Source organism: Acipenser ruthenus, chromosome 29 (assembly GCF_902713425.1).
Source record: "Acipenser ruthenus chromosome 29, fAciRut3.2 maternal haplotype, whole genome shotgun sequence".
NCBI lineage: Eukaryota > Metazoa > Chordata > Actinopteri > Acipenseriformes > Acipenseridae > Acipenser > Acipenser ruthenus.
Window position 1 is genome coordinate 18,828,858 of NC_081217.1, and position 22,106 is coordinate 18,850,963.

Sequence of the window (22,106 nt, forward strand, 5' to 3'; positions counted from 1 at the left end):
GAGAGATGTTCCCCTTGACTTGCACTTGAGTGTTTATGAAGTGTTAACACAGGCAACCGTTTAAGCTATGCCTCTCCAAACTAAAACACAATACCAGCCCCCCTTGAACACAGGTTGCACAATGGAATATTTGCAGAATGAGCTAAATACAGCTGGTGGGCTATGCACGGTTTGATTGAGTCGAATGTCTCCAGAGATTCTGAATTAAGCTAAATCTCCCAGGTTTTCACATTCCATGCATTTGATGAAGTATATGGATTTCCAGTGCGCTCTGCAATGTATGATTTTTTTTTTCTTTCCAGAGTGAAATTACCTCTGAAAGCAACAACGCAAGATTAACTCAGGAGACTGGGTGGAAAACCCAGTCCTTTCCTCTCAATGCTCGAAATGTTTAAGGAGAAGCTTCAGCATTTATTTTTTTAAATGAACCAAGCAAAACAAAAGTCTTAAATATACAGAGGCACTTCCACTAATGCATTAAAAAAAATCATCTAACAAGTAGCAATAACTGCTGTACTAACTATTGCAAAATACTGTATTTAGGTCATATTTTAATAAAGACTTTGGCACTGTATTGTAAGTAGGTGTGTACTGTACAGACAAAGGATGCTAATTCTTGAGTGTGCTTTGATCCTTTAAGCACACTTGTTTCTAAAGTGGCTCAGACTTGGATAATTAAGCTTCCCAATGATTATTTCATGAATGCACTGTGAATTGTGTTGGGTTGTGAGTGGGTTCGCCTGGTGCCAGATTCAAAGGTCAGTGATGGGGGATGATCATGCAATGTCTTGATCAGACGTGTCCAAACATTCCACAGTGGGCTGCTCTCAATTCTCATTTTAACCACTAACAGGGTTTATAATTTGGTGCTTAGTTGCCTCAGAGAAATCCACTCTGGGTTGCAACTCCGGTCGGGTTTGGACACCACTGGTCAAGATAAACCTCAACGCTGAAATGCACAGTGATAACATCCTGCAAGGGCTGGAGAATATTCCACTCCCACAATTAAGAGGACCTCAATATCTATTGTCAAACCTGTGGAGAGGCAGGTAAGGACAATATAATTGTGTTAATTCTGTTGTTTTTATACACTGTAAAAATGAATACAGTAAATGTGAATGATTTTGTTGAACACCTCCACTCTTTAACACTAGATTACCCTCATCCTGCTGATAGTCTATTTTCAGTTTTGATTTAGACCAGACCGTTTAGCAACAGGAACCTTTACAGGGAACAATTTACTGTTGAGGGATGATAGAAAGTACCAGCATCAGGGCTTGGTATTAATATACTACTGTGTGTGTCTGCTGCTAGTTTCACAGTAACAGCAGTTCAGACAGACTACTCAGGGAAGAGATTTTCAGAATCTGGAAATAATCTGGAGAGTGCTATCATGCAATCTTTAAAAGTGAGGCCATTCTTCCTGTGCTCAAAAACTGGAAAAAACAGAAAAGCGGTTTGCATAAATAGTTTCTCAGCTGCCCTGGCTAATGTTCAAACACAATGAATCACATTTTTCAATCTTTTGAGCCAGACTGAGATAGCTTCTTTATTATTATTATTATTATTATTATTATTATTATTATTATTATTATTATTATTATTATTATTTATTTATTTATTTATTTATTTATTTATTTATTTATTTTTTTTTTTTTTTTTTAAACAACAATGTTAAATTGTTGAAATGTTGAATATATGAATATTAAGGCAGCATCCTTGGCATTTTGTGCGTGAAGTTAGAAATGTGATGAAATTGCTACAGGCTGAAAGTGTAAGGGACATATTTACTAAGATTTACTTCTGTTAAATTTGAACTAGAGCCAGCATGTTTGTTTTTTAACTGGAACCCAATGTCCCGGGATAGAATGGACTTGGAGAGCTACCATATTCTAGATCTGATTTTAGTAAACTTGTCCCAATGCCTCAGGCTTGTTCAGTTGGTTTTCTGCGCTAGATGTAGATGTCCCTCAGCACTCTGAGACACAGACCCCAGTCCAAGGGCAGCTGGCTGTAGGAGAGCTGATTCCCATCCAGGCGAAGGATCCTCATGCGGGAGAAGTCAACAGGGCTGACCTTTCGGCAGAAACTGGTGATGTTGAACTCTGGAGAGAAGAACAGATGAATTTAGGGTAACACTTTACAAGTGTCTCTAATTACTGTGTATTTACATAGGAGTTACTTAGTAAATACATGTGCACATACACATAATAACAATGTTATTACGCATAGTTACAATGTACTTAACATGTACATATATCTGCACGATATATGTAAGTATACACTTGTATCAGAAAATAGTTAGGGTTAAGCATAGGGTTAGGGTTATATCATACAACAATTACTCATTAAGTACATTGTAACTATGTATAATAACATTTGTAAGTACACATGTATTTACTAAGTAACTACTATGTAAATACAAAGTGATTGCCGACACTTAATGTAAAGTGTTACCAAATTTAGATCTTCTCTAGATCTCATGCTGGGGTCAATTCAAATTGTTTTTATTGAATCCCCCTTGCATTGTATTTTATAGTTTTGAGTGCATCATTCAATAATGTAAAGACATTTGGACCTGGATTCAACCAAAATGAAAAGGCTGCTACACCCATTGTGTTGCTATTTATATTAAGTGTTGCTAACTACACTGTAATTACATTGCCGTGACACACAGATTGCACACATGGTTGTGTAGTTGCAATGCAGCAGCTCTATTACAAAATTCAACAAAAGGAATTTGCTAGCGTCTTACACACGTGGGTGTATATTTACAGGGCAATTATTATGTAACCACATATGCAATTGCATTGTTATTACTGAGTATTTAGACACTAATGTGAAGTCCACCAGTTATACAGAACAGTATGGCTCTTTTTGCAAGTGGCTTGCTGTTTATCTTTCTGCCTCCTGATGTTTGTGAGCTGGACCAGACCGTTCTGCTTTAACATCTTAAGGCAGAAGAGATGAGATGATTATGCCTTGCTAGTCATGTCTGCCATGATGACCACAAGCCATGTGCTTGGGGTCAGTGTCTGACAGTTTCCACTTTTCCTGATCCACATCAACAGCTCAGATGGTTGTGTCATGTCTTCTGGACACTATCTTGGAAAAAGGGACAGCGTTCCCCAGCTTTAGAGATACCCGAAGAAAGATTAGGTCTTAAACTTGGATCACACTGTGGGAGTTTGACAATACCATTGGTAAAAGCTGCTCTATCTCATAACAGCTGCATTGGTACATTTTCCCGAACCCCTACGAATAAGGCACTGTAGAGAAAATATAAACTGTAGTAACAATATTTACAAATGCTTTAGACATATTGAATATCATAAAAGACGACTGATCAGCCATACCTTAAAGTGCTTGTCTAGTTTAAGTGTTGCCTGCAGAGTCATGCTATCTCTATCCACATATTGCATATTGAATTCCAGTTCTTCACTTCACAGATGGGTGCTCTTGTAAAGGTGTACCCAATTAAAATAGCGTTAGGAAGCATTAATCATGTGCATTCATATTACCACATCACTGTCTAAACTATGCACGCAGAGATAGTAGCGTCAATGGAAAACTGTGTTGCAACCTCTTTTTCATTTGGTTAGTGTACAGGCCAGACCAGCTGTTTACAGCCATCACAAAGGAGTTGAACATAAGCACGTGGCCAAGGCCCTTGTGAACCACACACAGATGTTCCCTAACAATTATCCAGCGCTCATGAAATATCATCAGTTTTTCCATGAGATGGATGCTTTTTCTTTGTTTGAAACTTGGACAACTAAATTAGAAACCATACTGTACAGCATATTTGGGAACTCACATAATAATCCATGTTAGAAACTAAATAGAACTGCATTACATCACAATATGGAACCTTTTACTCTGTGTTGACCCTAGTTATTGTATCTTTGTTAATAGACTTGTATTGTTGCTGATATGTCCTACATTAGTAGTCAAATTGTTATGATTATACAAAATTTATAATCAATCAGAGCCCTCCATCTCAACACTTACCACAACCACTGATTAGTTAATGGAAACTCATTTAAAAGCACGCTTTCCTATACTATAGCAACTACAAAGGCTACAAGTGGAGTTAACATGTACGAATTAGGTAATGCTGTATATATTAGCATTAGATTTGTTTTTTTATAATATGCTTGAATCAAAAATCCCTCCAGGGGGTGCCTGCAAGGATTAGTATTTGTGCATAACAATGGATTAGTTTCAAACAAACAAACAAAAGGTTCATATAGCATTAATAACCCCCCCCCAAAAAATGGGCATTATCTGCTTGATAATTGACCTTGGTTATTGGCACTTATATGCTGACAGTCAATTATCTTGCAGGTAAAGCCCCTGCATCACGTGCTCACGCATCCGTACCCTGGATGTGATTGGCTTCCAGGTAGAGGTACTGCAGAGCCTGGTGCACGGGAGGGATGGAGGAGAGCTGGTTGTAGGAGAGGTCAAGCTCGACAATGGAGGGCACGTTGAAGACGTCAGCAGGGAGCCCCTGGTTGACCAGCTTGTTGTGGCTGATCCGCAGATACTGCAGCCTGTCGAAGCCCATCAGGCAGTCCTGAGGGAGGGAGGCCAGGGAGTTGTTAGAGACATAGAGCTGCTGGATGGAAGGGGGCAGATTCTTAGGGAATTCGATCAGCTTGTTGTGACTGAGATCCAGGAGAATGATGGATTGCAGACCTGGAACAAGAAAAAGCTCTTAACGTTTTAAAAGCCATGCTTGTGCGCATGGAGACATTTTACTGATCTGGATTCAGCTCTGAATGAGAGAAGTATTTTTGGCAAGCACTGCATTATTTGTTTTTACCCTTTAATTGGAAACAGGAGAGCTGTTGATGACCAGAGGCACTGCTGCTGTGTTCTCATGAAACCTGAACCATGAAAATACCCAGAAACGATCTTCTATTATTCCACTGACCATTGGTTTCAGGAGTAAAAGCAGCTTTGTGTTTGCCAGCAACTGAGAAAAGAAAGAGCTGGGCTGGGAAAACAGTTGCACAGCAACCAATGGTCTTTCAAACAAACACAATAATACTGGCGTCCAATTAAGAAGCAAAATGCAAATTTAAAAAAGGGAGTTTCTATAGAGATGATCTTTTCATTTAAAAATAAAAAAATGTGCAGGAAACTACATCTGAAGGATTTTTTGTTTGTTTGTTTTGCATTTTCTTTATTCGTTTATGGTGTCTGCAATCATTCTGAATAGATCTGGGTTCTGTTGTTCCAATATTGAGTTATTATAATTTGTCTCTAAATCTGCCTTTACCTGGCTTACCAGAACTTCCATTCAAGACACGTTACAATGTGAGCTTTCAACATGGCCAGCCCCACCTATGCTCTGTCTATATAAATGTAGAGTGGATGGGGCCGGCAGGGTTGAATGATCACATTGTCACGTGGTATTGAATGGAATAAAGAAGGCTGTTCAGTCCAGCACTTTAAAATTCCAATTCCGATACAAGATTAATATGAAAGAAAGAAAGCGAGCAAGAAAGAAGGCACCTTTGAAATCAGCCTCTCCGATGGTTTTCAGCTGGTTCCCATGCAACAGCAGTAGAGTCAGGTTCTTGAGGTTTTCGAAAGCGTTGGGGGAGATTTTGCCGATCTTGTTGTGTGCCAGTCGGAGCTGCTTCAGGCCGTCGGGCAGGGGCCCGGGGATATCGGTCAGGTTGTTGTAGTTGATGAAAAGGTTCTGCAGATGGGGTAACCCCTTGAGCACTGCCCCGGAGATCTGATTGCTCACCATCTCGTTGTGGTCCAGAATGAGCCAGCGTGTGAGAGTCGAGTTCTTAAACCCCTCTGGGGGGAGGCTGGAGATGCGGTTGCCCTGTAGGAACAGGTACTGCGTCCTCGGGGGCAGGGTGGTGGGCACACACGTGAGACCCCTGCTGTCGCAGTACATGGCAGAGGGCCACTGTGTCGGGCAGTCACACTCCAATGGGCAGCTCTCGCTATTCATGACACGGTACCAGTTGGCATCCACGCGCCCTCGTAGACTCAACACGCTGGGCTCTCCCACCAGTCGGTTAATCATGACGGGCATCCCCCCATAATCATAGTCGCTGAAGCTGCCCAGGCATGGCCCAGCCCCAGCCAGAGCCAGACACAAGAGGACGATCCGCTGCTCCATGGGTTCTGTTCAAGAAGATATGGAAAAGTCACTGCAGAAGTGCGTTAACATACTTGAAATGCTGTTGCCCTCAGCCTTAAGTTCAAAAATGATTTATTGCTAGCTGGACTGAAACATGAAGAAATATTCAAAAACCCCATTGCAAAGACAGCCCCTGTCTGGTATTGTGATTTTCTCAGCACAGACAGGGGTGTGACGTTGCATCCAAAATGCAGAGTTCAACTTATATTTTAATTGACTTTGCAACACATCATAACTTGGTGAGACTTCCAGCCAGCCGCACAAATGCAAAAACTCAGATTTCATAACTCTTTAAGCCTTAAGCCTTTAAATTAAAATGCATATACAGTATATATGCCATGCCTATGGACATTTGATTGAATGTGGCCATTTAACAGTGAAATAAGGCAGGTGCAGTATTTATTGATTGATTCTACCTCTTAGAAATCTATGGCTTCAAATTGCTTTTAACACTGCACATCTGATATACATTATTACCCATTTCTCTAAAGTGAAATGCACAGCTGCCAGCTGAGTTCTTTCACGTACAATATCTATTTGACAGCCCCTGGCTAACATTATATAATTTCCTCTAAAGGAGTCCTTCACAAGCATTTAATCGTGGTAATTTGGTTTTGTTGTAGTTTATGGAAATAAAGAGAGGCAGACAGACTTTTGTTCTGATAAAGACCTGGTAGTAAAAAAAAAAAGATAAAACTTTGAAATATTGTAACACCATCAGAATATCTATTCAATTTTAAACTCATACCAATTTGCTATGTTTCTGACTGTTGACAAACTTTATTAAAAGAAGGAGCAGAATAGTGACTGTGTGTCTATTTTTAATAAGACACATTCAGCTCGTTTCATATGCCAGCAGCTAAAGAACACCACTTAAACCCTTTAGTGCTAAAAGGATTTTGTTAAGCAAACAAATTAATCAATTGATTTATTTCTTAGCAGACGCCCTTATCCATGGTGACTTACAATTGTTACAAGAATCACCTTATTTTTACATACAATTACATTTTTTTTTACATACAATTACCCATTTATACAGTTGGGTTTTTACTGAAGCAATCTAGATAAAGTACCTTGCTCAAGGGTACAGCAGCAGTGTCCCCCACCTGGGATTGAACCCATGACCCTCCGGTCAAGAGTCAAGAGCCCTAACCACTACTCCACACTACTGATGTGATATGCATCTGCCGGCTTCTGTTGTCCTGTTAAAAATCTGCTGAGCTTACAGAGCCAGCTGGAAAGGCATTCTCACTGGCAATTCTTATCACTAATAATAAACATATCAGATCAGGACCCAGCCTCTTACTTCATCCCCTCCCCAACACATTGAATTCATTCAGCAATACCCATTGCAAATACAGAACTAGAAAAGTTCTTCAGTTGCAAGTTGAATAAGTTGCATTACATACCTGGTGCCTGCTGTAGCTTTGTAAAAAATTAAACCAGACTAGATTCTGTTTATAGTTTATTTCACATCTCTGCTGTATACCCAAGTTGTGGCCTGCAGACAGCGAGTGGTGGAATTCCGTAAACCAGAGACCTGTGCAAATGTTTACTCTGTGATCGAAACATTCCACATCCTATCATGGCTAAGGCCCCAGACTACTGATGTGCTTTGATTGAGTTGGATTCTGTAACTTCTCCCTGTCTCCCGTCCCTTTACAACGTTTGTTTGTAATCTGTTCCACTCTGGATAGGAAACCTCTGCAGCAGCAGAGAGGAGGCATTGCTTTAATTAGACTCTTATTAGACCGCTGTTTCAGAGGAGCTCACAACAGCACGTACCTGTCTGTTGCAGTTTCTGAGCGTTGCAGATGAAGCCACTGAAATTGCTTTAATCTCAAGGTAATTACGTTTTGAAATGGATCAGATATGAAGAACGTACGGTTTGATGTCAGTGATGAATAATAATACTGCTCCAGTAATTCTGCATCAACAATGATAACCCATTCCATACCCTCACCCAAAACATTCACTTCAGTCTACTTTCATAACTTTTAACCCCCTGGTTGCTCTTCACCACAGTGTTCTTACTGTACAGTGGGGAATGGAACTGAACACACTATTTTAAGTGTGGCCTCACCAGTTACAAACAATGAGACACATTTTAGTTGTCTTGCATGTATCCACTATTGACCATAATGGCTGATGACACACACTAATACATACATGGGTGCCCAGTATTGGGAACTGAGTCAGTGTCCGCGGGTAGAGCTGAACCCAGGTAACTACATGAGCACCACCTGCTGGACAATAAGCCTCTGTTCCTCAATCACACTGAGACACAACAGGTTTATTAGTTTAAAATGCTGTTGACATGACAACCGGTATTAAGCCATCTTGTGAGTTGTGTGAATATCAATGTATCTTTTTTTGTTGTTTGTTTGTTTAATGAACAGTATTTTAAGAAACTATTATGGGTAAAACTTTACATTGTGTCTCTAATTACTGTGTATTTACTTAGTAGTTACTTAGTAAATACATGTGTAATTATGTAATTACTCAGAATTACAATGTTATTGTACATAGTTACAACGTTTTGCACGGTATAACCCTAACCCAAACCCTAACCCTAATCCTAACCCTAACTTTTGTTCTATCCCTCTAACTCTTTTCTGATAAAATTGTGTTCATACTGTACACACACACACACACACACATATATATATATATATATATATATATATATATATATATATATATATATATATATATATATATATATATATATATATATATAGACACATTACGTAACTATTATGGAAAAAACACAGTAATTAGAGACACTTAATTTAAAGTGTCACCCTATTAAGATAACATTGCAGTTGTTATTTTCAATTAACCACTGGAAAAATTAATATCTTGGAGTTTTTAACAGCATCCTTCCACAACTTAGCATTCAGCTTTAAGTCATTTTAATCTGATGCATTGCCAACTGGATTGAAAGCTCAGGAGAAAATAACAGAAGTGGATCTGAGCGCAACGCTGCCAAGTTCTCCAGCAGTCTTTGGTATAGTCGTTCCACAGCACAGACAGGGGTATAAAGATACTTAGAAATGCAGGTTTCAGGTTGTATTTTATATCCGTAGCTACAAATCATCACTCAAGATAATATCCAACACTGACTGACACATTCTCCACATGGCTGCCAGTATCTCTCTATACTCCAGGTTGTATTCCATGAAATATACGTGTGATTATCATAAGAAACCATATTAAACTGTGCTGGAAAAACAAACTTAAAAGTTACAAAACCAGTAAGAAACAATGGAGCTTTGCATAGAATCCTTTAAGGCAATGGTTCCAAACCCTTGTCCTGGAGACCCCTGTGTCTGCTGGTTTTCATTCCAAATGAGCCCTCGATTACTTAACTAGACCCTTGATTGAACTGAAACTGTGTTTTAATTATACCTTTTTAATTGTTCACAGCTTCTAAAAATATTATAGCTAACTTGAAATCTGCAATTGTTTATGAGCTGAAAACAATTAAACAGGCCTAATTAAGCAAATTATCAGTTTTAAGTAGTTTATTTTCAGTAAGGATGCATAGGAAAGAAACACATAAAGAACAGCACTACCTAGTAGACAAACGTTGTATTTACAGTTTGCTTGTGTACAGTTTTGTTGTGGCAAGGAACTATAGTGAGCTGGGGTTTAAAATCTTAATCTTCATAGCAAAAGGCTATTGCGCTATGTTGTTAATGCTAAAATAATGAGTGAAGTGTTAATTCACAATGGACTTTGTTTATCAATGCCCTATATAAATCTTCAGTTTGCCCCTTTTTGTGAAAGGAAAATACAGCTGCTGAGGGTTTATTGGAGAACACGAGTTTCACCAAACTAGATTATTAACATTAGTGGGATGTTTTCATTTTCAAAAACATGGTTGCAAACCGCAGTTGACAACTTTGATGACTTGTTTTTGCTGCTTTCAGAAATCATTGGCTAACACATTTTATAACAGTGGCTAAATAAACAAGCAGAGGATGTCTAAAATTAGACCAGGGGATTTTCACATCGCAGCATGAACTGAAAGAACAGAGCCTGCAGTGAGCTGTGCTTTGGCTGTGTGTCTTTGCAAGGGGAGCTACGTTACATATCTGGGAGGACCCAGGGAGCCAAAGAGACCCTATGCTGTTGACTGGAGCACTGCAGTGTTTCTGCACTTTGCTAAGCTGAACAGGGAACGGTACGGGGAAATCACAGCATAGTTATTCACCAAGCTGCTGTGAAAAGGCAAGGATGCCAGGGACAGATACACACAGAAGCTCTACAGCAATCGGCTAGCAGTGAGACAGTACTGGGTTGCAACACCCCCAAACACCCAGCCTCAGTGGAGCTGTGAAGTTATTGAAACAGAAGTTCCAGTGATGCTTTATTCTGAGTGTAGTAAAGAAGTATTTAATGGAAAAAGCGCTGACCTATTTATTTTAGTTTAGTTGCATGTTAGTTCACAGTCAATGGATAATGTATTATTCCATAACAATAGGACTGTTGAACGGCTGGTATTTTCTTGGACAAACACACACAAATAATTAAACTTAAAAGTGTGAAAGTATTCAATGTTTATTATTTTCTTTGATTATTATTACTTTGTTCCAATCAATTATTTGCAGTTTCTTTATCCCCACATTCTTTGACAGATTTAATCAGAAAGTGAGTCAATTATTCCATCCTGCTCACATGGAAAAACTTCTTGCTTCTCATTTAATTCAACAGGAATAAAAACAACAGGTCTCTTAAATCAAAAATCAAAAGGATCTTTCTCTCTCTGTCTGGTTCAGCCCTTTTCAAACACACTTCTATGTCCCCCACTACGGATTAAAGTTGAATTTACCAATTAACACATACTTAGCATTAACCATATAATTAATAACATCCTCCCTTTGTAGTCATTGTGTGGAACTAAAACAAACTATTTCTAGATACATTTAAAACACATGGGCTACACACACACACGCACACACACACGCACACACACACAGACACCAACATATCTATACCTATATATAGATATATGGATAGATAGATAGATAGATAGATAGATAGATAGATAGATAGATAGATATAATGGACTGACCATGACAAAATGATCAGCAAATTAGATTCATGTACAACAGCAATTGTGAGTGTAGTACAGAACATCACCACACAGTGGCATCACTGAGACATCCTTGTGTCCCAAGGCAGAGATCCACAGACATAAAACCCAGGTCTCATATCCTGTGTTTATATATACACAATGAAACCTAGGAGAGTCCACACTCACTTTCTTTACTTGTCAAAATGACAAAGCACTGTGATCCCGTTCCAGAAACATATTATCATCATTTTTATAAATTGAAGAACAGAGGCCTGGTAGCTTATGTCTGTCATTGTGTTTACGATTTTTGAACGACATTCAGAAAAAAGAAGGAATGCTACCAGAGTCTGTTTTTTTCCATGTTGTTGCACATCTTGGATTAGAACTGGAGGAAAAAAAAGAAATCCATATTTCATATGTCATTTTAATACTGGATCTAATCCTAGAAAGCCTGTTTTTTCTTTTATTGTGTTTTGTAACATTACAGATTATTACAGACACTCGATAACAGCCCATATTTCTTAAAACTCTTTATTATTATTATTATTATTATTATTATTATTATTATTATTATTATTATTATTAAATTGGCCATGTCTCTGTCTGTTGTTGCTGAAAAATTGAGCTATAGTCGAGCTGACAGGATGTGATTGGCTGACTCTGCAGTTATGGGTAAGGACTAGTTGTTTCGCCAGGGCGAAGTGGTAATTGGCTGGTTTTGGTTGATAATGAAATCAAGTTGGACCAATTGTGCCTTTGATCGTATTTTCTGTCCAATAGATGTGAACTGAGCTTTCATTAAGGCAAGTCACATTGAAAAAGCTGCACTTGTGTGGATTAATTTTAAATTGGATTCACAGTTGATGCTGTGATGTTCCAGCAGGCATCTACTGTCTGATAGAAGCCTGCTAGAGCTGGAAGCTGATTGGCTGATGGGAATAAATTATTTTTTAAATAGTATTCGTTTTCAGTCTAAACAGAAAATATGAATAAGCAGTTCAGACAAGCAGCTTACTTTTTTCCACATAAACACCGGGGAATGAAAAATCGGTCAATAGAAAGTGGGAACACATCTGCCAACAATAATGAATCTTTGAGGAAACTTTTAAAAATGACTCAACCAATGAAATCAACATTTGTGCTGGCTGTTTGTTTTGTAATTGCTAGCTTCACCATTCACAGATTATAACTGAGGACATTTTAGATGCTCTTTTTTTATCCTAAAAGAATTTAAGAACACTCACATCTGTATTCCAGCAGTAGACCGTGCCAGAGATTGTATTGTTTGCTTTTATTTTTACAATACTAAAAGTATCTCAGTGAATAATACTAAGCCTTTGCTTCAGTGTTCAAGTTTGCACCATGGGACCCTATACTCAAAACTTTAAGGACAGTTTTAAGGAACGTTTTGTGAAGGACTGTTTTTCATTCAACCTCATTGTGAATAATTACATCGTTAAAAAACTTAGACTGTTAGAAGTTGTGTTTCTCTTTTATAAAGCACTGAGATAAACCCTCTTTAAAAAAAAAGCAGCTACGGCACATTTTTAGGACTCCTTAGTGTTTGATTTTTGGTAATTTTGAACATAACAATGGCTTTTCAGCTCATGGATTTGAACAGAGAGAAAGCGCTGGAGATGAACCAATAACCTCATAGTACAAAGACAGTACAATGTCTTACCATTCATCTCCAGAGCCAGCTACAGCTACAGCCACTAGGATGAGATCCATTACAAGGTTTTCAGAAGGTATGGCTGGTCGGTGGAACTAATCCATGGCATGCTGTGCAGCTAACCATGTGTTTCCAATTTGATATCCGATACCTCCTCTTTGTTTGTTTTTACAGAATCAGCAGTTTTAGATTGTCCATGCTTCAGCAAAGCTACTCAAAATATAGAGCAGCCTACACATGTGAATCAAGCTTGCATGCTTATTGTATAATATTCCTTAAAAGGCAATGAATACAGGACCCCATTCATGGCATCAGAATGGTAAATGCCAGTATTCTTAAACACTATGGTATTACATTTACTTTTTCCATTTGTTCAGTAAAACAGTCTCTGAATGGGAACTTGTGGTACATGTTGATGGGTTGCCAAGCCACTGTGGTGAAAATATCATGCCATCTAGAGAGCTGTGATTCACAGAAAATACTAGTCGCATTGTGGTATTGCCGTTCAAACCTTTTTTTCTCATGATTGGTGCTCTGTCATACACATTTAAACAAATAGTTTGTGTTCCCTTGTGCTGCAAATACCGCTACTAGATCTATAGGGCTGTAAATATTTCTGATATAGCAAGTAGAAAGAGGTGATCCTCTTTTTAATAGGATATATAGGCAGGCACATGCATACACTTTGAGTAATCTAAGTACATTTGAAGAGAGACCCACAGAGACACAATATCTTATTACAAAATTGTCTAAATGTTTCTTGTTGAATTTAAATTTCTTGAATGTAAGTCTCGTCTTTCTTTTATGTTGGGTATCGTACATATAAGCCTCCCTCTTTCTTCTTGGACCCAATGGAAAATCCTGAATACCTTCAGATTTGGTATGGTAGAGGTTTTGGGTTTGTGCACGTTCAATAGCTTCATCTTCTTTGCATTGTGTTTACAAGCAACTTTGCTTATGAGAAAGGGTGCTGTAACTTTAACTTAGCAATTGCCCCCTGTTTGGCAGGGTGGCTGGTACTGTAGACTTAAAATCTCTATTGGAAACTGAATTGTCTTCTAAACCATGCAGCCTCGTTATCATTTTGTTTGCAAATCAAACCCAAACACACCTTTTGAAAGGCATGTTTTCTTTTGTTCTCTTGTTGTTTTAACATTGTAACATTAACTAATAGTCAATATGCTTTGTAGAACCATAAATATATTGAATTTAAGCCGTTGTTACAACACATTGGCGGACCGGTAATGCGCTGCGTGAGTGAGTCCAGTTTCATATAATAAAAGGTTAAAAAAAGGAATGCTGTATTAAATAGCAAACAATTCTATTATAGTGTAAAAAAACAAACATGAAAGTAAGACACACCACAGTTATTTAAAACAGACTTATTTCTTTCTGGTGGAATCCGTTCTGTGGTATTCAACAGGATCGAGAAATGCTGGGATCGACCACATTGATACAGTATTGAAGACGGTGGCTGAAATCTCATTAAGAAAAGTACTTCACCATCTGAACGAAATACACTACAATGTTCCTATAAGAAAATGACGGCAGGCATTGAAGACCAGAGCATATGCAGTAACAGCAAGCGACCCGTTGCCTCATCACATCAAAGCCTTTTGCAAATGAATGTTGACCCCCCCCCAGAGATGGTTAAATTAAAGGAGCCAATCCTTTCGGTATGCAAGACATACCAAACAGGGGAGGGGGTCTGTCTGTAAACGGGACAGCTGCGTTGTATTATACTTTAATATTAAGGTAGACAGTGCGGTCTGCCCTTTGCTGCAACAGTAACTGAATAACGTCGCTGTAATGCAGCTTCAGGAAAATGGCACGGGGTATTTCTCTAAATACTGGAGTGTATAACACTAAGGGGCCCGGTGCCTTAGCACATCAAAGCACAGTGCCGATGAATGGTGATCTGGACAGCTGACCCGTACTTGTTTCATTAAACAGTTTGAGTCCTCGTGACCGGCTTCATGTTTTTCTTACTTTATTATTTTCTCAAACAGGATGGTTGATGCAATTCTGTTATGTGATGTGAGTGAGGTTTGGCATACAGCACAGATGTGACCTATGCCAGGGGTTTCCAAACTGTAGGCAGTGTCGTGGAGGTACTTATAGGCTTTTGATGCCATGATAACTAAACTCACTTATTTTTATTTAAATCTCTCTCTCTCTCTCTCTCTCTCTCTCTCTCTCTCTCTCTCTCTCTCTCTCTCTCTCTCTCTCTCTCTCTCTCCCTGCTAATTCTGTAGTCATCATTACAAAGTCTGTTGTAATGCTGCTAACATGTGTTCTCCACATTTCTTCTCACTTTTTCGCTATAAAGAGCTGCATGCTTTTCCAGGGATGGCAATAAGACAGAAAAGAAAGCGGTCCACACACCGGAGATCAAGCTTAGTGAGTCTGGCAGTGCTGTATTCCAGCTTCATGGCTACTGCATTACAGTATGTGTCCCGTCATTTTATAACATAACTCCCCTCTTCCCTTTTTCATATATTGAATTGTATGGAGTATTTCAGCAAGCTATATGCAGGTTGCACGTTATATTCAAGGTGTACATTATTGTACTAATAATGCTTTATATTGCAGCAGTTTTAACTAATACTTCACAGAAAATATTAAACTATGCTGTAATTCTGCATTAGTAAAACATTCTGCCAGAATAAATTATACCATTAGCACTGCTCTGCTCTTGTGCCAGCACCCTATTTTTCTGTAAATTGCAGGACTTTATACGTTATAAAACCAAATTTAAAAGACCCATCTGGTGTTTTTAATGATAATTGAGGCTGCATAATCGTCAGCCTTTTATCATGAAGCCGCAAACAACACAGTAAGTTATAATAGGTCTGCTTGAATTATCACTTAGAACTGCCTTCCAAGTCCACCCAAGGTAGAAGCATCCGTGTTCTGCAGGGTCAGGCTGTTCTGTATTGAACATGGTGATCTTAAGCTGTTTTATATAGTGAGAGAAGAATGTAACACTAGCTAAGATCTATAGCAACATTTAATTACCACTGTAGACGTGGATTTCTAGAGGCAGTGTGCCCAGCTAATAACCTGTGCCTGTCACTCATGGAATTGCAAACAGATCTTCTTTTTTCCCCATTTTGTCTAATGCTTTCTAAAGGACAGGTTTTTGTAAGAGCACGCAAAAACATTCTGTTCTAACCCAGTTGACTTAATCCCCTTGTCTTCAAATAAACACATTCTTGAATGCATTACTGAAAGTCACGGTGTCCTTGGCAAAAGAATACTTTTTTTTCTATTATTTTTCTCTAAAAGAAATCTAGTGCCTTTTTTAACTATTTAATCGGCAAACGTTTTCTACACAGCTGTCCTCAATGTGCAAACCTTACAGCACTTACCTGCTGCACCAAGTCTGTACACATACAGTATGAAATCATTATTGTGGCTGTGTAGAGTCTGTGAGCCAACATTCCAGCGCACAGGCAGTCTATAGGGACTGACCAGGACCAATGTGTTTCAAAGCTGGTACCTCTTGAAGTCCCATATAGAATGCAGTATATGCATTATTTTTTTAGTATGCATTACTGGCATATATTAGAAAGTAGCCATCTGGTTGTATAACATTTTTAGAAGGAGGTTGTGTCCTATTCAGCAAATTATGATCATTAAATCAGTGGAATGATTAAACATATTCACAAATAGCTGTTGCTATTTGAAAATGTTTTGGATGTATCACTGATTGATGTGTGTATTGTATTAATTCAATATGAGTTAAATCATTTAGAAGGAATGCATGTTTTATTACATAATGGTCAATGATACTATAATTCCCTTTAATTTGCCTCTGACAAGTACAAAAAAAAAACTGGCCAAAACCCTAATGTTGCCCTAAAGAGCTCTTTGTGTCTCTGTTTAAGAATTGCATTTATTGCATTTTTTAGCAGATGCGTTCATTTTTTTCTGGTATGCTTTGCCAGAGTTTTACATAAGCACTGCTTGTCTTGCAACATTTTGAAAAAACTGTTTCCATGAATGGATGAAAGCCGAAATATCACAGTGGAGATGGCGCCCAGTCTGGCTCTCTTGTTTCTTGCCCAGGACAATTACAAGAGAAGAAGGGATTGAGCCTTGACCAAGGCCTGAGAAGAGGGTTCATTCACCTCGTCTCCCCCAATAACTCATGCATGCTGAAGAAATCAGACAACAGGCTAATCAGGACTTGGAGCCAGATCCAAAACAGAATAGACTTGGACAAGAGGCTCCAAAAACTAATAAAAGACATCTCTGTTACAAGCATTGCTGAGTTTAACCACTTCTTACCTAAATACTGTTAAAGGGTCCCGCTCTCCTCCCTCAAGGGAAAGCATTGAAAGACAACTATTGTGGCTAAAACCAAAAATCACTTTCCCTTTAAGGTGTTATTGTTTGCCTCCAATTTTTAAAGTACACACACACACACACACATGTATGTAGTGATAACCGTTTTATATTATATAAAGGTTGGTTGGTGAGGGGTTAAAAATGTTTGATGTTGATCTAAAAAAAAATAATAATAATAAGTTAGCTAATTTACACAGCAAGATACGTCGCCCTCCTGCTCTGTTAATGAGAAGGTCCTGTTTGATCCACGAGTCTAATGAGAAAAACAAGGTCGTCATTAAACAGCAGCTGGTGGTAGCACATGGGTTTCATACTGGCATATAGCTGTAGGTAATAGAAGTCAAGTAGCCCACACTAATGACACTGGGTCTCTGTTAAGGAAGTATTCAGTAATTGGACAGGTTGAAAGGAGCTACAGCCTTGAAGGTATTTACAAAGTGTCTGAAACCCAAAGCACACAGTCTGAATAAACCACTGACAGAGCCAGGACGGGACAGGGTTGATATCCTGCAATAGAGGTGGGTACTCATGCAAAGAAAATAGGAATTTAAAAAATAAAGGGAACAATTAACTTATAGGATCAGGAGCCTAAGAGGGCAACTCATAGCTGAAAACTTGGCAAGTTATAGTGTGACACTGTAAACACGAAACTAGATTTTCTTTTCAGGACTTGGCTGTGTAGATCAAATTACTATCTATCTATATATCTGTTAATCTATCTATCTATCATTGCTGATTTAGTTAACTTGTGTTTTCTATATTTGCTATTTGCATTGACTTCATTATGTATTTATTAGGGTTGCTTTTAATTTATATTAATATAATTGGTTTTGCATCTCTAGGATATGTCCTGATTTCACATTAATGTCTGAATGTTTATACATTACGCACATATTATAACAAAGACCTATCAATATTTGTATTACCTATATTACTATATATTGTTTGAGACATGCTTGTGAATCTGGTTTTGTTTTAGTAATTCAGAAGTTCACCTGCTACAATGAGGCTTATCCCAGTCCTGCTCATCGCTGGAGCTTGTGAAGTAGTGATATGCCAGGCACAAGACAGCTTCTTCTGGCTGTCTTACCTGCAGCGCCGGTTTGGTTACAGCGATTACTCTGGGCAGGCGGCAGCCAGCATGCGTGCCAGGGATTGCCCCCTGGAGTGTGACTGCCCTCCCAGCTTCCCGATCAGCATGTACTGCGACAGCCGCAACCTCAAGCAGATCCCCTTCGTGCCTTCCCGGATGAAGTATGTGTACTTACAGAACAACCGGATCAGCTCCATTCAGGACGGGGCTTTTGACAACGCAACCGGACTGGTCTGGATCATGCTACACAGGAACCAGCTAACCATGGACAAGATCGGGAAAATGGTTTTCTCCAAGCTGCAAAACTTGGATCGGCTATATCTGGACCATAACAACCTAACTAGAGTGCCCACCCCACTGCCGCGGTCCCTGAGTGACCTCAGGCTGTCCAACAACAAGATCAACAAAATCCATCCCAACACGTTCGAAGGACTGGAGAACCTGACTTCCTTATTACTCAACTACAATCAGATCCCTGACATCGGCACAGCTCTGAAGGGGCTGAAATCGCTGTCCCTTCTGGATCTGAGCAACAACAAGCTGAAGAAACTGCCGGGGAATCTTCCAGACCGGCTTCACCAGCTCTATCTGGAGTTTAATAAGATCAACGCCATTCCGGACGATTATTTTAGGAAATTCCCCAAACTGCAGTATGTGAGGCTCTCAAACAACGAGCTGACCGACAAAGGGATTCCCTCCAACACTTTCAACACCACCAGCTTGATCGAGCTGGATCTCTCCTACAACAGACTGCAGAAGATACCCTCGGTGAACACCAATCTGGAGCACCTCTACCTGCAAGCTAATGAGATCACAGGTGAGTGAGAGCAGAGCATCGGCACTGCATACCGTCTGACCTGTGATACTGTTTTTAAGAAGCCGCTCAGTGTTTCGTTTGCAGGAACGTTGATCCGTCAAAGAGCCAATTCCATGGGCTAAATCTTAAACATGCCAAATTGTTATTGATTGAAACTCAATAACTGTGCAAACAAGGGAAACTAGGGACTCCATTATTTGTGTTGCGTAATTAACACTTTTTATTCCATTTAATTAATACCGAACAACTTCAAATTTCTTAAAGGTAATTACGACTCTCCCTACAATTTTAATTATTTCACTTAATCTTAAATTTAAAGTCATTATGAGATTGCAAAATTGTTATTCATCCCCCCCAGGGTTAAATATAATTTCCCCATACGACAGAAGATTTTCAAGGTGTGGATGTTTCCAGACTGTAAAGCATGCAATGAATGAAATATGTATTACTGTAACCTTTACAAGCTAATAGCCTGCCTACTATATTCCAGTACCCCTCTCACCAGTGTGATGGACCTTCTCCCCTGCCTTTAAGGTGTTATATTTGAAACCAATCCTGTCTTGTGGGAGCATCTCCTCCCCAGCACTGCTTGCTGCAGCTGTCAAATATACTCCTGCAACACGGCCCTTATGCACTGCATCCAGTACAGTAATGTCTTCTCCTGTTCTTTTTACCAGAGTTCTCAATCAACAGCTTCTGCCAGGTGATTGACATCATGAGCTTCTCTCGGCTACAAGTCCTGCGATTGGACGGCAACAAGATCGCGCACAACAAGATCCCACCAAAGGTGGCGCTGTGCCTACGCCTGGCCACCATCATCGATGTGTAGACTCAGAGATGCTCGGAGGGAACGCAGCTTCATTCCCAGAAGAGCTAGACCAGATCAGCATTCTTTTTACAGCATGATGCGTCTGAACGTGAATGGGTTCTCCTTGATTTTATTGATCGAACGCATCTAATACATTGCTTGGTTAGTCTCTTTAACCACCCGCAAGCTTTTCTTGGCTGTGAAAGCTTTTCCGTTTTAGTGGGCTAGGAGGAGGGATAGTGTATACCGGAATGGTTTTAACCTGTAGTACCTGGAGCATTAGAACAAAGTCAATCAAGTGCATATGAACAGTACAAGCACATGAGCATAAAGTTAAACAAAAAGTATTATTGTCTTTTAGGGTTAGTTTTTCACTAAGAAAGATACATACTTAATCGTTTGTTACGCGCTCATTTTGTATACATATCAGCTAATTTATCATGATATCAAAAAACATTTGAATATTACTTTTAAAAACAACACTAGTTTAAATGTAACTTTTGTTGAAACAGCCAGTGCAGGCATTCAGTGTGCTTCCCCTCCCAACTGCTTTAAGTCATAAGTGTCTTTGCATGGGATTTTTCCATAGCACACAGTGCCACCTGATGAAGTTGCAGTTAGAGTAAGAATCTTTAAAGAAAGACAAATGAGAGTTATCTAAACTGCCTGAGCTAACAGACAGCATGGATTTTTAGGAAAGAAAGATACTGAACCACTTGAGTCAACATTTCAGATGACAAATGCTGTGCCTGAATTCCGGATACCAGCAGACTGGGAGGGTACAGGAGCTGGGCTGTTAGAAAATAACCAAAGCCAATGGAAAAAAGATCCACAGCACTGGAGGTGGAACAACTATACCAGTGGCTGCTTTATTTCATTCGGACTTAGTGGGAAAGGGTTAAATAAATACACACACACACGCACACACACACACAAAAACAAATCTCTTGCCTAATACCTTAGTTTAGCTTATATAAAGAAGGCTCTCCTCTTGGCATGTATCCTGTCAGCAGCTTCTTTCAGGGGTTTGAAATCCCACCAGAAATACAAACTTTGGTTTGTTTGAGCTTTACAGTCTCAAAGAAACTGCTTCAGCTCCCTCTTAAAAAAATAAATACATACTGTTTATGGTTTCATACCATGAAAAGGATGCCAAATATTTTGTTTCCATATTTTCAATGATTTAAATATATATATATATATATATATAACATATACTGTATCTTTTATACAGTGTATTGAAAATATAGGTTGTTGTCAAGCCAAAAAGCATGTATCACTATGTATTTTTTGTTTTCTCTGTGTGGGGTTGTGGGTCCTTATTATTCAATACTGTGCACTGCCACAGACAATTAATATATGCAATACATATGCATGTGGCAGTTTGGCTATGGGGTTTCTCTATTATCATATTAATAATGTATTATTATTATTATCACATCTCACACTAATGCTGGTGGTTTTAAGGTTGTGTATAACTGCTCATAGAGGAAAATTGTGATCTAAAGCTGGATTTAAATCCAGTTCATAAAGCTGTATAATTATATATTTTTTATTACTATGTCACATAAAGGAATGTATTTATTACAAAAAAAATAATAATAATAAAAAAATAAAAAACTTTTATAAATAGTCTGGACTTACTACACTGCTTCATTCTGTGTGTGAGTTTACAAAAGCACATTCATGTATATACACCCTTTTTATGTTCTTTGCGTGTATGTCTATTGCAGGCTGTGAATTGGTTGGATGACTATTGAGACAGAACCCATCCTACATCAGGAAGTGAGAGCCGCATATGCGCATTCTACCCAGAGCACAAGGTGGTAGAAATGATATATAAAACAAGGAAGTGGGGAGTCCAATGACCCCACAGTGAAACTGTAAACCTTAAAAATTTGATAAAATGGCACCCCTTTAAGCTAAAATACTAGTAATCACTGAGAAATCAACACGGCTCTACACACATTGAAACCAAATCTCTCTGGTTCTTGCTCCTGCTGTTCTGTGGTTGACTACACATTGCTGTATATAACAGCCATAAGGCATCATGTGCATATTCCTTTCTCTTCTCTGTTATACGCAGTATCTTCTACTACCATAGAAAA

At 38.8% G+C, this 22,106-nt stretch overlaps 2 protein-coding genes across 3 annotated transcripts; one reads left to right on the plus strand and one right to left on the minus strand.

Annotated features, from left to right (window-relative positions):
- Positions 1-908: 908 nt before the first annotated feature.
- Positions 909-21,565, plus strand: LOC117434131 (fibromodulin-like). 2 transcript variants are annotated; one of them, XM_034056715.3, is made up of 3 exons: positions 909-1,049; positions 18,260-19,190; positions 19,868-21,565. In XM_034056715.3, the coding sequence occupies exons 2-3, from the start codon at positions 18,284-18,286 to the stop codon at positions 20,017-20,019; spliced, it is 1,059 nt and encodes a 352-aa protein (XP_033912606.1). In that variant the 5' UTR covers positions 909-1,049; positions 18,260-18,283; the 3' UTR covers positions 20,020-21,565. The 2 variants fall into 2 exon arrangements, with proteins under 2 accessions (XP_033912606.1, XP_058859669.1); XM_059003686.1 differs by lacking the exon at positions 909-1,049 and adding an exon at positions 17,525-17,798.
- LOC117434123 (lumican-like) lies at positions 1,020-7,796 on the minus strand. Its single transcript, XM_034056703.2, has 4 exons — positions 7,582-7,796; positions 5,524-6,156; positions 4,384-4,701; positions 1,020-2,105 (listed from the first exon to the last, which is right to left on the minus strand). The coding sequence occupies exons 2-4, from the start codon at positions 6,149-6,151 to the stop codon at positions 1,954-1,956; spliced, it is 1,098 nt and encodes a 365-aa protein (XP_033912594.2). The 5' UTR covers positions 6,152-6,156; positions 7,582-7,796; the 3' UTR covers positions 1,020-1,953.
- Positions 21,566-22,106: the final 541 nt, after the last annotated feature.

Bases quoted from the DNA above. Each gene is read 5' to 3' on its own strand.
- LOC117434123 (XM_034056703.2), bottom strand. From the start codon at position 6,151: ATGGAGCAGCGGATCGTCCTCTTGTGTCTGGCTCTGGCTGGGGCTGGG. The intron at 4,702-5,523 runs GTGCCTTCTTTC...TTCTTGTTCCAG, and splicing joins CGGAGAGGCTGATTTCAAAG to GTCTGCAATCCATCATTCTC. The intron at 2,106-4,383 runs GTACGGATGCGT...TCTTCTCTCCAG, and splicing joins GGAAGCCAATCACATCCAGG to AGTTCAACATCACCAGTTTC.
- LOC117434131 (XM_034056715.3), top strand. From the start codon at position 18,284: ATGAGGCTTATCCCAGTCCTGCTCATCGCTGGAGCTTGTGAAGTAGTG. The intron at 19,191-19,867 runs GTGAGTGAGAGC...TCTTTTTACCAG, and splicing joins GCAAGCTAATGAGATCACAG to AGTTCTCAATCAACAGCTTC.